The sequence below is a fragment of the Typopeltis vanoorti genome, chromosome 20 (genome assembly GCF_054136105.1).
Source record: "Typopeltis vanoorti isolate ZY-2024b chromosome 20, IOZ_Tvanoo_1.0, whole genome shotgun sequence".
Classification (NCBI taxonomy): Eukaryota; Metazoa; Arthropoda; class Arachnida; order Uropygi; family Thelyphonidae; genus Typopeltis; species Typopeltis vanoorti.
The window spans coordinates 26,127,829-26,145,481 of NC_143568.1; the positions used below are offsets into that span (position 1 = coordinate 26,127,829).

Below are 17,653 nucleotides of genomic sequence, written 5' to 3' on the forward strand. Positions count from 1 at the left end.
CAGTGACAAAATTAAATAGAAACATAACATGACATGCTATACAACAAAATATCGCACATAATGGGAATTTAGCTGTTTTAAATTCCATTAGAGTATTCCTGAAATGTATAATGTGTGTGTGCGTGCGTGCGTGTGTGTGTGTGTGGATTGTTGCCGTTCTCAACAGTTCAGGCACATGAACTGTTGAGAACGGCAGTTTCTTTAATTGTAGAAATTTCTTTCTGAAGTAGATCAGATGAAGAACAGATAATAATATGAGGTCTGGAAAGAAGACATTTAATATTGCCATATTTTCGTGAGGAATGGTGAGCTGAAGTCTGATGGACATAATGACCCGAAATAGAAGGTTTGCATATGTTGATAAGGAGCCATCCAATTCTCTTTTTATAAGAACACAGGAAAAAATAAAGTGCCATTTGATTCAAGTTCCATAGTGAAATTGTTTCTGTGATGAAGGTTACTGATTTTTTTGTAAGAAGACATCTAATTGTTCACACGATTATTATTCCAAACAACAAGGATATCATCTGTATTGAAGGTTTTGGATTAAGTTTTTGGATAGAAGTTAGTAAGAATAAGAGATATTTGAGAACCTTTCTCAATACCTTCGATTTGTTGATAGTTTTTCATTCCTGCTAAAATATCCAGAATTCACAACAAAACTTTAAGAAGTCTAGATATACTGATGAAAAATTAGATTATAAAAAATCTAGGGTTTAAATTTGTGGAAATTTGTGAAAAGTGAAGCAATATCAAAGCTTACTAGTAAATCTGTGCAAAACTTTTATACCACCATATTTGAGCATTTCTGGTTGAATATCATCTATGCGAGCTGCTTTTCCACATTTCTTTTTTTTTAAGGTGTTTTCCACATCAAGTATTGATATATACCCAATAATTCCACATGTAATTAAGACAGGGTACTTGTGGAATTATCGGGCTGGAAAGTATGACAAGCTTAGGAGTTTGATTGGTTCAGTGCCATGGCATGTACAACTGCAAGGACTGGAAGTTGATAGTGCATGGGAGGCAGTTAAGAAGTGTTTGTATGAAGCAATGGCTGACTGTATACCTAGAGTCCGAATAATAAATAAAGTAGGGGTTAAATGGATGAATAACACCATTAAGCTTGAGCTGCAAAAAAAGAAACAATTATGGAGGGAATTTAAGGAGAAAGGTGACCGGCAGGCACATGAACGGTATAAAGCGCAGGCCAAAAGGGTAACAAGTGTGGTAAGAAAAGCAAAAAAGGATTACGAAAGAACATTGGCCATGCAGGCTAAAGAGAATCCTAAACAGGTTTTTCGATATGTTGCAAGTAAAAGGAAAAATGTATATGGCAGAATGATTTTAAAGAATGCCGATGGTAGGGAGGTAACTGAATCAGTTGATATAGTTGAGTTACTGAGTGAGCACTTTGCAAGAATATATCATCCAGGTGGTGACATTGCGGAAATGAGGGAAATGTGGTGAATGAAGTGGAGGTGAGTAGTCTATTGCATAACCTCAATGTCAATACATCTGTGGGATTGGATGGTATACCAGCTCATGTCGTACGAGAAGCGGTTAAAGAACTGTCAGTACCCTTGACCATTTTGTTTAATTTGAATCTCGGGTCTGGGATAGTCCCCAGGGGGTGGAAAGAGGGGAAAATAGTTCCACTGCATAAAGGTGGTTCCAAGACTGCTGTTGTAAATTTCCGACCGATTAGCATATCAGGAATCGTTGTCAAGGTCTTAGAGAAATTAGTCAAGAAAAAAATACAGGATTGGATAGATGAAAATGGGATATTGTATGGGGGACAACATGGTTTTGTGAAGGGTAGATCATGTCTCAGTAACTTGCTCACGTTTTATAACACAGTGACGGCTGAACTGGATAAGGGTAATGGGTTTACAGTGATTCTACTGGACCTTGCCAAGGCCTTTGACAGGATACCACATGGAACCCTAATCAGTAAACTGGAGCAGATGGGGATGGATATAGGGTTGGTGAGATGGATAGGAGGGTGGTTGATGGAGAGATACCAGAGAGTGGTTTATTCAGGAGTTGAGTCCAAAAGACAGCTTGTGACTAGTGGTGTGCCGCAGTTCTTGGACCACTAAGATTTTTCAATTTGTTCATCAATGATATAGGAAAGGATCTGAGAGGAAGTGTTCACTTGTTTGCTGATGATGCAAAGTTGGGTAGAGCAATTGTGAGTGCACAGGATGTCAAAATTTTACAGGATGATTTGGATAGTTTGCAGGACTGGGCTAAGAAAAATGGATGTCAATTTAATGTGGCAAAGTGTAAGGTTATGCATTTTGGGGTGAAAAGAATAGCAGCAGTATATCACATTGGTGGAACCGTACTCCAGGAGATTGATGAGGCCAGGGATTTGGGCGTGTTGGTGGATAGGGAGTTGAAGTTTAGGAGGCACATTGCAAAAGTGGCTAAATCAGCTCATCAAATCACTTGGCTTCTGAAAAATACTTTAACATGCAGGGACAAACAAGTTATTGTTCCTCTGTATCTAGCCTTGATAAGATCCCATCTGGACTACTGTACCCAGTTATGGCTGCCAGGGTTTCTTCGTGATGGGGAGGAAGTGGAGAGAATCCAGAGATGAGTGACCAAGATGATAGCATGTCTGTGGAATGAACCTTATGAGAATAGCTTGAAGATTTGTGAGTTGCAAAAATTGGTCGATAGGCAGAAAAGGGGTGATATGATTGAGACATTCAAATTACTGAAGGGTTTCTATAAGATTAATCCAGAAGATATTTTTGAAAATAGGGCTGGTGGTGGTGGTGGGAGGACTAGGGGCCATGCATGGAAGATGGGCAAGAATGTGGTTAACAAGGGTGTTAGAGCTAGGTTTTTTACTTGGAGAGTGGTGAATGAGTGGAATAAGCTGCCAGAGTCTGCTGTGGGTGCTATGACCGTGAATGAGTTCAAGGCAAGGTATGATAGATACTGTGTGAATGTCGAATAGTTGTTCTTGACAGGATGTTAGGGCCTCCCTCGATGAGTCTGTTGTCTCCTTGGAGTTGCCTGAAATAATAATAATAATAATATATACTGTTTGCATTTCTCTTGAACATTTTCTACTACTGTTCTGTCACTATGTGTTTCATTTAACAGTCTTTCAAAGTAATTACTGCAGGGATCTAGGATACCTTTAGTTTTCAGTCACCTTTGTCATTGTTGATTCTTTTACATATTTATTCCTTCATTTCTAAACTTTTCAATAGCCTTGAGAGGACATTTTCTACCTTTCCTTTATTTATCTTCTATGTTCTTATTGAAGTTTTCCTCTGACTTTTGTTTAACTACTTTTACACACAGCTTAGTTCTCTTATATTTTTGTCTGTATTCTTTTAGGACATTTGCCAATTCATTTGTTTTTGATAATCTCTTCTTTTACAGAACTGCTTCTTTTACTTCTTGTGTCCATCATGGTGTTCTCATTTTTCTATCCCTGCAGATAGTTTTCACCACATGCTACCCTAGCTGAATCCATCAATGTTTTGTTCAGAGTTTGCCACTGAGACTTCAAGGTTTGGTTATTGCATTCGAACTTTTTCATTTTTTCTTCAATAATATTTTGTAAAGTTGAGTACAGTTTGCCTGTAAAAGCTGCTCAACTTTAATTATTTTTAAAACTTTCTTACATGCTGTTATTTTTATGTAGGATAAAAATGAGATATTCATTTTTATCCTACTTATAATTATGTGATGAAATGAAATATCATGTATTACTGCTTGAAAACTTGCTGAAAAGACAACAAAAATACTTTCCTTAAAAATACATTTTTTTTTTCATTCTCATTTAGACTTTGTTTTTATAAACATGGATGCAGTCAGTGATATGCACAGTTAAAGCTTTCATCAGGTTATATCAAGCCTGCAAAACTAGCACCAGGAAAAACAGTATTTGTAATGCTGGAATTCAATTACTGCCATTCCAGACATTGTCTTTTCTCTTTTTAAATTGACCCTATATATGACAGGTAGAACAACCTAGAGCACATCAGTGCCCTGTGTGAGGTATTAGTGACTGTTGAGAAAGAAGGAATTTACTGACATTTTTCTTGAAGAATTGGAGGTTGTAGTAGTGTTTAGAGACACTTGATAAGGAAGGCTATTCCAGAGAACAGAAAGTATGTATGTAACTGTACTGAAAAGGTATTGAGTAGGCCCAACAGAAAGTGGATGAATAATGGTTGCAACTTCAGTAAAAACTAACCACAGAATTACCTGCAGAAATGAAGATACAGAGCTAAAAAAAAGTGAATCTATGAGATTCACTTTTTTTTTCACTATGGGATTCAAGGCTGAAGTAAATCTGTGAGGTAGGGATTATCTATGAGCCAATCTATCAGAAAGAACATGAATTTTTTTTTTAGGGAAGTTAAATGTGCACCACCTCAAACATTATTATTATTATTATTGACATCTCTGGGGAGTCAAAAGACTCATCAAGGGAAGGCACCCACTCCACAATTCTCAGTCTTCCCAATCAATCCACCAACTACGACGAACCACAACTACTTTCAACATCTACACCAATGCCATTTACTGCTGACCACCACCACTAATATTTTTTAAGACAATCACAAACATCCAAACCCACGGCGGGATTCGAACCCACAGCCTGCTGGCTGTAGAGCGAATATGCTAACCACTCGGCCAACCAGGCCAGCAAAATATGCAAATACAGAATATTTCACTTAATGCGATTAATTAATCCATCAGTTAATACACACTAAGTGATGAATTGCATTAAGTGAATACAATAAACAATAGGAATAATTATAATTCATCCATCAGTTAGTGTAAATTTGAAAAAAAAAATTACAGTAGAAGCTATATTAGAGACTAAAATCATCAAAGCTAATAAAAATCAATTGCTTCAATTTTTATTTAATATCTAAACATTTGATCGAGCTACTTTTTTTACGAAAATTAATTTAAGTAAAGATGTTTGAATCATTATTTGCACTAGCAGATTCCTCAGTTATTCTTAGGTTATGCAGTCCAGTTCAATTCTTAAAAAAGTCAAACCATCCTAAACTCACAGTAAAGCTTTCATTCCTCTTGAAATTTGGTCTCTTTCAATGAGATAAAAATATTGAGAGCTTTTGCCTGAATATTTCCTATACTACGAGGTATTCTTTTTTGGTTATAATTCTCAATCCAGAGTGAACGATCATTAAATGGCTTCTATTTCAGGTGATCTGCATGCTTCAAGAAGCAGTAGCAACTTTTCCTTGTTCTTTATATTCTTTGCTCTTATTTAATATAGCCAAAACTGCATATGCGCTGTATCCCAGGTCTCGCACAAGCATTGTATTATTAGCACCACTTTCATGTCTCTTAATGACTTGCAGCTTTTCCACTTGCTGCAGATTGGCGACAAAAATATCGCACATAAAATTTCACATACCATAAAAAAATCATGTTAACTGATTAATCACTCGCTTAAAGTGGGAAATAGTATTATTTCATTCAACTGTATTAATTGATTCTTTCTTTTCAGGTTACACGGTGATCAGCATTCATATTTATAAATTTAGGGACACAAAAACACATATGTTGAACAGATTATTTTATTAATTACTAATAAAATAAAACTTGACGTTTCGACCCCTGTATCGAGGTCATCATCAGAAGAATACAAGTGTATAAGGAATCAAGCTACATGCTCATGCCCTGTATACCGGTAAACTAAATCTACGTAGTTAATTAATCCCTTTCCCTAGCCTGACCTCTAGTGGGAAAAAAAATAATAATAATAAAAAAAAGATAAATAAATAAAATAAATAAATACAACTACAATAAACTGCTAAAGTCCTCATGTATTAATATTCTTCTGGATTTGTACATTTCTGATTGTTATAATATGATTTCTTTCAGTTGCTGTTGAATGTTACAAACACTTCACCAGGTTGTCTTCCTGTAGTGATATTTTTCTATGGCTTTCAGGTTGTAGATAGGTCCTCCACATTCTTGAAATGGTTAGGCTATCATTTTTGTAGACATTTGGGTTGTGTTTGAGCATTTCACATGACTCTTTAAATTTTCTCTCAAACCAGGTTTTGGTGTGGTGTAAGGACTTGGTATTTTTCCAATCAATTCTGTGGTATGTTTGGAGTGCATGGTCAGAAAGGCCGGTTTTTCCAAAATGGAGATATTTAATGTGTCATTTGTGTTCGTCTTGTCTGATTGGGATAGTTCACCCTGTTTCCCCTATGTATGGTATGTTACATGTGCATTATATTTTGTATACCCCCCCCCCTGGGTGGGCTAAGTGTGGAAGGGGATCTTTAGAAGAACTGAGTAGGTGTCTTAACTTATTTGGGGGTTTAAAGGTGGTTTTAATGTTGTATTTGTGTAGTGTTCTGTCTATTTTTTCAGAAATGCTTCTAACATAAGGAATAGCAATAGCATTCCTGAGATCATTTTTGTTCTTACTGGTATCTTTATGGAGGATCATGTGAATAGTCTTTTTACTGTATCCATTTTTTATAAATGTTTGGTTGATTATCTTGTATTCCTGGTTTAGAGCCTGTTTATTAGAACTCTGTGTTTAAGGGTGCTTATGACACCTAGTTTTTGTGTTGGGTGGTGGTCAGAATTTTTGTGTATGTATTGACCTGTGTGTGTAGGTTTGCGGTAAACTGAGAAGGAGAGACAGCCAGAGGGAAGACGTGTGACAAGTGTGTCTAGGAAAGGAAGAGAGTTGTTTTTTTTTTCCATTTCAATGGTGAATTAGATATGTTTGTGTTGTTTGTTTAGGTGCCTAAGGAATGTATTTAGAGCTTCGCTGCCATGGGGCCAAATGGAAAATATCGTCGATGTATCTGAGCCAAATTTTGGCTCAGATATGTCAAATTTACAAATATGAATGCTGATATCACCATGTAACCTTAAAAGAAAGAATCATCATAATCAATGGAGATGTGACCCACAAGCAGTGCAGCCTCTATGGTAAGCTAAAGATACGTGTTTCCTTGTTAACAAATCGACTAGCCTTTTTGAAATGATGTAGAGACAGCAACGTAATACCCAACTGCATTAAACTAAACTAGTATCTTTATGGAGGATCATGTGAATAGTCTTTTTACTGTATCCATTTTTTATAAATGTTTGGTTGATTATCTTGTATTCCTGGTTTAGAGCCTGTTTATTAGAACTCTGTGTTTAAGAGTGCTTATGTTTTTGTGTTGGGTGGTGATCAGAATTTTTGTGTATGTTTTTTTTTGTGTATGTTATTTTTGTGTAAAAATACGGAGTCAAAGCGCTCCGTATTTATGCCCGGTTGGAAAAAGCATTGTTACGAGAACAAATCCACGAGGCACGTAAAAATAATCTAGCATCCACCCAAGCCAAAGTTCTACAACTTAAATTAGAGCTATCCGACTAGGTTATTCCAGAAATTTGGGAGATCTTAGACAAGATCACAGATGACTCGGCCAAGCACTTATTACTGAAAAACAAAGAAAAATTAGTAATGAAATTTCAAGCCCTACAACAACAGAAAAGCACAAGACCATCAAGAATTGGCCAATCACAAACCGACATCATAAGGAGCAAATTGCCCACAAACGAAGTTAGGAGCAATCAACCACCATCGGACCACTGCTTGGTTTTCAACCAATCAAACCACAATCTCAACTCTCGCTGCTAAAGAAAGGTTTGAACTACGCCATTGCTCCGAGGTCAGTGAACAAACTTGATATCGTGTATCATATCGAGAGAGAGAGATTTAAGATCCCTCCCCACCATTTTGGCTGATAAAATACGGAAGGAAACATCGTGTATACCAAATTCAAACAAAAAACTAAGCACCAACTTAAACAAAACCAAAAATCTAGCCCTTAAATCCTTAAAAAATAACCAAGACATTATAATCACGAAAGCAGATAAAGGATATGCCACTGTCCTTTTAGACCATACGACATACATTGAAAAAATGAACCATTTGATATTGGACCACAACACCTACCAAATGGTAAACTACAATCCCACAAAACATAACAAAAAGAAAACAACTGAATTAATCAAATCCGTCCACACATGGCCCGAAGAAACAACAAAAAAATTAATACCTCATTATGCCCTTGCGCCCAGAATTTATGGCCTGCCAAAAATACACAAACCAGGCATGCCACTACATCCGATTGTAGAAGGAATTGACAGCCCAAATTATCATTTAGCCAAAAAATTAGTGGCCAGATTCAAGGAATTGGTAGGTCAGTCCCCTTCCTACATAAAAAATACACAACATTTCATTAATAAAATTAAAAACATTACACTCAATGACCAAGATTTATTAGTCAGCTTTGACATAACTTCCCTTTTCACCAATGTCCCAATCAATGACACTATCTTGCTCCTATGGAACATATTTCCACACGACATCATTGCTCACTTTGCCCGCGTACTCCGCTCCAGATATTTCATGTGGGAAAACCATTTTTACCTCCAAAAAGAATGTACAGCCATGGGCTCACCCCCCCCCCTCAATAGCTAACTTTTTATATGGAAGACTTTGAGCAACGTGCTCTACAGACAGCATGTCTAAAGCCCAAAATTTGGCTCAGATACATCGACGATATTTTTGCCATTTGGGCCCATGGCCGCGAAGCTCTAAATATATTCCTTAGCCATCTAAACAAACAACACAAACATATCCAATTCACCATTGAAATGGAAAAAAACAACTCTCTTCCTTTCCTAGACGCACTTGTCACTCTTCCCTCTGGCTGTCTCTCCTTCTCAGTTTACCGCAAACCTACACACACACAGGCCAATACATACACAAAAATTCTTACCACCACCCAACACAAAAACTAGGTGTCATAAGCATCCTTAAACACAGAGCTCTAACTATTTGTTCTAATGAACAGGCTCTAAACCAAAAATACAAGATCATCAACCAAACATTTATAAAAAATGGATACAGTAAAAAGACTATTCACAAGATCCTCCATAAAGATACCAGTAAGAACAAAAATGATCTCAGGAATGCTATTGCTATTCCTTATGTTAGAAGCATTTCTGAAAAAATAGACAGAACACTACACAAATACAACATTAAAACCACCTTTAAACCCCCAAATAAGTTAAGACACCTACTCAGTTCTTCTAAAGATCCCCTTCCACACTTAGCCCACCCAGGGGGGGGATATACAAAATATAATGCACATGTAACATACCATACATAGGAGAAACAGGGTGAACTATCCCAATCAGACAAGGCGAACACAAACGACACATTAAATATCTCCATTTTGGAAAAACTGGCCTTTCTGACCATGCACTCCAAACATACCACCGAACTGATTGGAAAAATATCAAGTCCCTACCCCGCACCAAAACTTGGTTTGAGAGAAAATTTAAAGAGTCATGTGAAATGCTCAAACACAACCCAAATGTTAACAAAAACGATGGCCTAACCATTTCAAGAATGTGGAGGACCTATCTACAACCGGTATAACAACCTAAACTAGCCATAGAAAAATCCCACTACAAGAATACAACCTGGCGAAGTGTTTGTAACATTCAACAGCAACTGAAAGAAATCATATTATAACAATCAGAACCGTACAAATCCAGAAGAATATTAATACATGAGGACTTTAGCAGTTTACTGTAGTTGTATTTATTTATTTTATTTATTTATCTTTTTTTTATTATTTAATTTTTTTTTTTCCACTAGAGGTCAGGCTAGGAAAAAAGGATTAATTAACTACGTAGATTTAGTTTACCAGTATACAGGGCATGAGCATGTAGCTTGGTTCCTTATACACTTGTATTCTTCTGATGATGACCTCGATACAGGGGTCGAAACATCAAGTTTTATTTTATTAGTAATTAATAAAATAATCTGTTCAACACGTGTGTTTTTGTGTCCCTAAATTTATAAATATGAGAGTACTAATTGATTATCGCGCATATTGAATTCGCGTTAAGCAAGGTTTTCCTGTAGTATTCAAAGGATGGGTAGATTTGAGGTTTCGAGTTAGTAAGTTAGATAGTGAAAAATAGCATTCAGAGCAGAAAAGAATGCCTAGTTTTCTAGAGACTGAAGAAGTTACTAATATGATGTAATTATGCCAGGTGAGACTGGAGGTAAATGTCAGTGCAAGGAGAGATCTGTCATCCTGTTTTTTTCATCCATGAAAATTTTACATTAATCTACAGTAACTTAATACTGTGGGAAAAAGAAATTTTTTTCTATTTTTATTAGTTTTATATATACTATATTATCTTGTTTTTTTTATATAGTCTAGAAGCTGCTTTTATATAGTCTAGAGATCAAACATGGAACTTTTTCAAACCACTTCAAGCCTCCAATGTGTGTGTGTGTGTGTGTGTGTGTGTGTGTGTGTGAGAGAGAGAGAGAGAGAGAGAGAGAGAGAGAGAGAGAGAGAGAGAGAGAGAGTGAGGTGGGGAGGAGATAGTTTGACAACAGATATGTAACTACTGGGCCAACCGGGCTGGTTACCATGTTATCTTCACCACATTGAAGTGAAGTATTGAGATCAGTGTTTAAGCACACTAGTTGCAGATAGTCTTGAAGCTTGGGATGTCTGAGTACTGAATGATTTGCTGAATGAGTAGATGAACAGAAGGTACTATAGATAAATGGAATGTACTATCATCAGCAAAGCTGTAGATAGGATTGGTGATGATTGAGAATAGATCATTTATATATGTAGCATATATAAGAGAAAGAAAATAGGTAATAGAACAAAGCTCTGAATCACTGTAATGGTGAAAAAGCTAGAAGAGAGGGAACCATCCACCATGACATGCAGCGAATGACCCGTGAGAGAGAGAGAGAGAGAGTTGGCTATCTAATTACTGAGGGTGGCAGGTACACTAAAGGATGGCAATTTGCTTAGGAGGCTTTATGCTAAACATGATCATGAGCCCTGATAATGTCAAGAGCTGCAGCACATTTTGCCAATCCATTTCATGGATCTAGATTTTCAGGATCCATACTGGTGGTCAATGATAGGCCTCTAGGTAGTGGAGGAGTAGTTGACTGTTAATGATTTTCTCTGTTATTATGGGAAGGACAGAGGTGCTGGCAACTGGTTTGTAGTTGGATGGAAGACTTATTTCTCTTTTTGAATTTGGCTGAATATATGCTACTTCCATGTATTGGAATAGGTTCCAGCACATAGAAGATTGTAGAGGTAATATAGGACAAGTGTTAGGTCTGTAGTCCAATTTTTGACTATAACTGAAGAGATATCTTCAGGAACAGAAAACTTTTCAGTATCTAATTTGCTTAGCATATTTCCAATACCTTTTTTGCCAAAAAATCACAGGAGTCATAAGGTGCACAGTTTCTGGTAGGGTTTTTGCCATAGATAACCAAGCCTTGGTCATCTACACAGGAGTAATGCCAGGAACTTAGCTTTATCTCTAGGTGATGTAACAGTGGTGCATGTGAATGAGAGAGAGTTTCTGGAGTTTGTTTCTGGTAAGGTTTCTGCCATAGATGACTAAGGGTTGCCTCAGTCATTTATGACAATGTGCCTTGGCATTGTTCCTGCCTTGTTCATCTATGCAGGGACAATGCCAAGAAGTTAGCTTTATCTTTAGGTGATGTAACAGTGGTACATCTGCATGAGAGAGAGAGTTTCTGGAGAGTTTTAGTTTCTGGTAAGATAAACATCAATAAAAATGATATTATCTGTAAAAAAAATTTTTTTTTTTTAAACTTTTAAGATACATTTAAATTTGCAAGATTCAAGCCTTTATAACAAAATGATTATTACACTATACAATACAATACACTATAAAATTTTTAAGCATACATTTGAACTCAAGTACAATTGATCTTATTAAAAACGTGTCTTAATAAGGAAAAAATAAAATAAAAAAATAAAATTTCAGTTTATTGGTTCAATGTAATTAATGACAAATTAAAATTAGTAATTGATATTCATTTCAGAAATCAGTAAATTCCTATTTTTATATTCACTTACAGAACTCCCAATTCCTAAGGTAAAGAGCATTAAGAAGAAGAGGACAGACCAAAGCTGTGGCACGAAAGGTATTTTCCCTAAGGCCTCAGGATATGCAACAAAAGCAAGGCCCATTCCTAAGAAAAATAATTTCTTTTTTTTTCATATAATTAGCAATAATTTAATAAAAAAAATCAATAACAAACAGTAATACATTTTTTAAAACAAGCATGAAAATTATATTTCATATTTATGCACAAATAATGAATATATTTGAACATATATTGCACAGGGGTCAATTAAGGATCAAAGTAAAATAACGGAGGAGACCTCACATTGCCTTTCAGGAATGTGGAGAACTGACTGAGGCTTCTAACCTAATGTCCAATCTCACCCTCACGTGGTGTGCTCTGTTAGTAGGTATCTACTGGGTATTGACAAAAGAGGATGTGCAGGCAATTTGGGACTAAGCTGACTAAATTGTACTCTCGATTGGCTTAAACCACAAATGCATATGATGGTACAACACGATGACATTTCATGCCAGCTGGGACATCACCTGGTTAAACAAAGTCCCTGCTGTTTTTGTCAGGAAACCAAAGTGAACAGAGAGAGTTAGCTATGTTCATAGCACATTTCAGCAAATTTACATATCACATATCACACCTCGCTCTCCTGTACACCACACCTTTTACAATTTCCAGGGATATTACATTATGTATAATCCCTTTTGTATTAATTCAGTAATATCACCTCATCAACTTGAAAGTCATTATGATATTATCTCTTTTTTTTCACCTCTACAATAAATTCTGTAATTTGCATTTCCACAACTTCTCTGTATAAGTAAAATTCCAAAGTCAGTCATCTATGGATTATCTTCAGTGTTTCCAGAATATCCAACTTAACACTGCTTTGGAAGCAATAGCAATCTGCCTAATCATGGGATTTCCTATTAAAGTATGTTCAATTTATTTACCACAAAATGCTGAGTTAAATGAAATCAACCTTGATAATGAAAGCTATATTGACACTGCCTGGCTCCAAATCTTATGGGTAACTTAAATGGGCCCAACACTCTGTCGGGATGACAACACAAATGGATGAGGTTATATCATTGAGCAAATCCTTGACAATAATGACTTGTCTCTTTTGAATAATAGACTAAATGCCTTTTTCCATGTCCTACTCATTCATATTCTGCAATGAATCTGACAATCAGTTATCATTGCTATCCCAAAACCAGGAAAGGACCCAATACAAGCAAATAATTATTAACCTAAATAATTATTAACTATAGTCTTTTTACAGAAATAGTTAATTCCACATTTATCTCATATTTAGAAAGCAACAATTTTCCCTCCAGTATGCAATATGGCTTTTATAGACACAGTTCACCTTTGGACCATTTGGCCTGTGTAGAAACTTGTATAAGAGATGCATTTCTAAAGCATGAACATCTGGTTTCAGTGTTCTTTGATATGGTAAAAGATTATGATACAGCCTACAGATTATGGCATACTAAAAGACCTCTATAACCTAGGTCTCAGCAAATACCATCCTGTATTCATTAAAGACTTTCTGCCCAGGCAAGCTTTCCAAGTCAGAGTAGGAAGTACCCTCTCAGCCATATTATCAAGAACAGGGTGTTCATTAAGGCTGTCTTTAGTGTGACACATTTTGCTATCAAAGTTAACTCAATCGCTGAACAGCTTTCTCCTGCAGTTAGCAATGCTCCATATGTTGATGACTTCATGATTTATCTTTCTCATAACATGAGTGTAATAGAAACTCAAGTTCAGCAAGCAATTGACCATGTCTCTGTATGGACCTTATTAATGAGGTTCAGATTTTCAGCAGACAAAATTTTTTTACATATTTACATATTTTTGACATATTTTTTTAATATGAGTCTTGCACTCAATCACGTTCCTAAGGAGTGGAAGGAGGGCAAGATTGTGCCACGTCATAAACGAGGTGATTGAACTCGAGCATCAAACTATAAGCCTATCTGTGTGTCAGGTGTTGTGGTTAAGTTGTTGAAGAAGCTTGTGAGAACTAGGATCCAGAGTTGGGTTGATAACAATAGTATTATCTTTGATGGACAGCAGGGATTTGCTAAAGGGAGGTCATGTTTTAGTAATCTACTTACTTATCACAATAAAGTGACTGCTTCCTTGGACAGAGGAAAAGGATACACAGTAATATACTTGGATTTTGCAAAGACTTTTGATAGAGTACCACATGATAGGTTGACAGTTAAACTAGAGCAGATGGGGTTGGATATTAGATTGGTGCATTAGATTGGAGACTGGCTATCTGATAGGTATCAACAAGTTGTGTATGGGGGAGCGATATCCAGGAAAAGGAAAGTCACTAGTGGAGTGCCTCAGGGGTCTGTTTTGGAGCCATTACTGTTTAACTTGTATATTAATGATATAGGTGAAGATTTGGATGGAGATATTCAGTTGTTTGCAGATGATGCAGAGTTGGGACAAACCATGAAGTATAGCGAAGATGTTGTGGCCTTACAGGAAGGCTTGAATAGATTGAGTGATTGGGTACGGAAATGGTTGGGTGAGTTCAATGTTGCAAAATGTAAGGTTTTAAAATTTGGAAGACAAAGATGGGATGCAAAATTTATGCTTGGTGAGAATATATTGTTGGAGTTAGAGGAAATAAGAGATCTGGGGATGATAATGGATAAGGATCTAAAATTTAGTTGACACATCACCAAAATTGTGAAGAGAACACAAAGGCTTCTGGGAATGATGAGGAGGACACTAACATGTAGAAGTAGGGAGATTCTTGTTCCATTGTATAAGGCTTTGATTAGGCCACACATGGACTATTGTGCTCAGATTTGGTTACCGGGTTTTCAGAAGGATGAAGAGATGTTGGAAAGGGTCCAAAGGAGACTGACTAAGGTAGTTTCTGACCTCTGGAATGTCGAGTATGAGGAAAGATTGAGAAGATGTAATTTGCAGAGTCTGGTGGACAGGAGGAAGAGGGGAGATATGATAGAGACCTACAAGTTGGTAAGGGGTTGTTATAGGATCAATGCTGGAGAAGTTTTACAGAGAATAGTGGGAGATCAGGGGAGAACCAGAGGTCATCCCTGGAATAAAGAGGGTGTGAGTAGGGGAGTGAGAGGCAGGTTTTTTTCGTGCAGAGTTGTGAATGATTGGAATGTCTTGCTTGAGAATGTGGTGTCTGCAAAGAGTTTGAATGTGTTTAAAACATGGTATGATGAGCTGTGTGTGTGTGATAAAAGAACCTCCCAGATGAGTCTTTGACTCCATGAGGTCTTGGGGTGGTAATAATAAAAATAATAATAATAAAATTCTGTGTACTCTTCACTCAGACCGTGAATTAAGAATGAGACAAATTGTCATTCAAGTAGCAACAGAAGCCAAGTTCTTGGGACTCATCTTTGCCAGAAAACTTACATTCTTTGCACACATTCATCAACTAAGAGAAAAGTGCAAGATAGCATTGAATTTCCTTTGCACTCTATCCTCTACTGAATGGGATGTGGATCAACCTTCATTCTTTCTTCATTATCATGCACTTACATGTTCAAAGCTGGATTATGGATCTCAAGTCTGTGGTTCTGCATGGCAGAATAACTTGCAACGATTAGATCCCATTCATCATCAGCATATACAGATAGTTACCAGTATCTTTTGCATATCGCTAACTAAAAGTCCTCTTGTTGAAGCAAATGAACTAGCACTAGATGGAAACAGCTGTTTCTTAATTATGTCCTAAAAAGAAAGTCTCTTCCAGATCATCCTACATGGACTAGTGTTCTCTGTATTGAGAAGCTCAATCTCTCTCTCTCTCTCTCTCTCTCTCTCTCTCTCACACATCATATTACCATATATCCTTTTAGTATAAGTGTTAGACTGTGCAAGCTGTTGTCATGAATGTTGACAACATTGTCTACACCAAGCATCTCCTCCATGGCAGGTTTGCCCTCCATCCTGCAAACTCTCACTTTGTCAATTACAGAAGTTTCATGCTCCATCATCTATCTACTGCAAATTGTTTAATGTACATGGAGCAGCCCACTCTGATTTCTTGCTCATCTATGCTGATGGTTCAAGTTCTCTGCACTGAGAAGCTCTCTCTCTCTCTCTCTCTCTCTCTCTCTCTCTCTCTCTCTCACACACACACACACACACACACACCATATTACCATATGTCCTTTAGTATATGTGTTAGACTATGCAAACTGTTGTCATGAATGTTGACAACATTGTCTACACCAAGCATAACAGCATCCCCTCCATAGCAGAGTTTGCACTCCATCCTGCAAAGTCTTACTTTGTCAACTACAGAAGTTTCATGCTCCATCATCTATCTACTGTAAATTGTTTAATGTACATGGAGCACCCCACTCTGATTTCTTGCTCATCTATACTGATGGTTCAAGATCAGAATCTCTCCATAATACAGCTGAATGGTATAACTAACACCAAGAGGAAATAATACATTTATTAAACTCACTAATATTTTGCTGGTTTTCTATCCAGCATCATCAGAGCACAATGATAACCGTGATAGACTCACAGTACCAAGTATTTGTAGAAACAATTTAAACTCTAACTGGCCAAATAATTGTTTCTACAATTACTAGGTTTAGTGTTGTTCTTATTGCAGTAATTATACAGCCAAGTTGCATACTATTCAGCTTGCACTTGTGCATATAAAAGAAAACTGCTTCCAAAAATGTGTAATTTATACAGACTCAATGAGTTCTTTACAGGCTATCTCCTCTCCTGTGTATAATCCACATCCAGTGCTGTGTGAGGTGTTGCACTGTTTTACAAAATGAAGACCCTTAATTTTGATGTTTCGTTGTGCTGGATTCCCAACCACATTGAAATTAAGGGAAATGACACCACAGATGCAGCTGCTATATCAGCTCACACTTTTTGCACATACTGTTAGACAGTACCATATACAGACTACAGATGCTTTATAAGATCAAAGTTAGTTGCCAATGGCAATCATCATGGTAGGAAGCACAGACAAACAAATTACATGATATTAAGTCTGAAATCAATCATTGGCAGTCTAGTCAATGTAGTAATGGAAGAGAGGAAGGCTCTGCATAGGTCACAGTCATCTGACACATTCTTATTTACCGAAGGCAACAAGCATCTTACTATTTGTCTTATTCTAGGGAAATGTCATCACCTTACACAAGAGAGGAATGAAATCTTTACCTATCTAGCCAAACCATGTACACTCAGGCAGATGTTATCACTCAGACAAACTGCATGATGCTTTTAACTTTTTACCAAGAATTAATTTATACAAATGCATCTGATGACAAATTTTATTTATATGTTAATACTACATTGCTGAACTTAATTTTTATACATATATATTATATACTAATTTATCTCTATTTATTAATATAGATAAATTAATACTGTGTACTGCTTCAACCTTTGCTATGGCACAGTATGACCTGTTTGCTGTCCTTGCAAAGGTCATAAACTAACTGACCAACTAATCAGCCAGGCAATTACCTCACTAGTCAATTTTCAGCCTGAATGGAGTACCACAGTCACCCAATATTATTATTATTAGGTGACATCTCTATCAAGTCTATGAACTCATTGCCAGAGGGACTCTAAACAACACAACCACTCTTTATAATACTTAAT

The 17,653-nt window shown here is 36.6% G+C and overlaps 1 protein-coding gene across 1 annotated transcript in view; it reads right to left on the reverse strand.

Annotated features, from left to right (window-relative positions):
* LOC150095293 (uncharacterized) overlaps window positions 1-17,653 on the reverse strand; it is a 590,931-nt gene that overhangs the window by 104,883 nt on the left and 468,395 nt on the right. Inside the window, exon 25 of the mRNA XM_090410639.1 lies at window positions 11,994-12,109. Within this exon, the coding sequence (XP_090266765.1) occupies window positions 11,994-12,109 (116 nt within the window). The remainder of the gene's footprint in view (window positions 1-11,993; window positions 12,110-17,653) is intronic.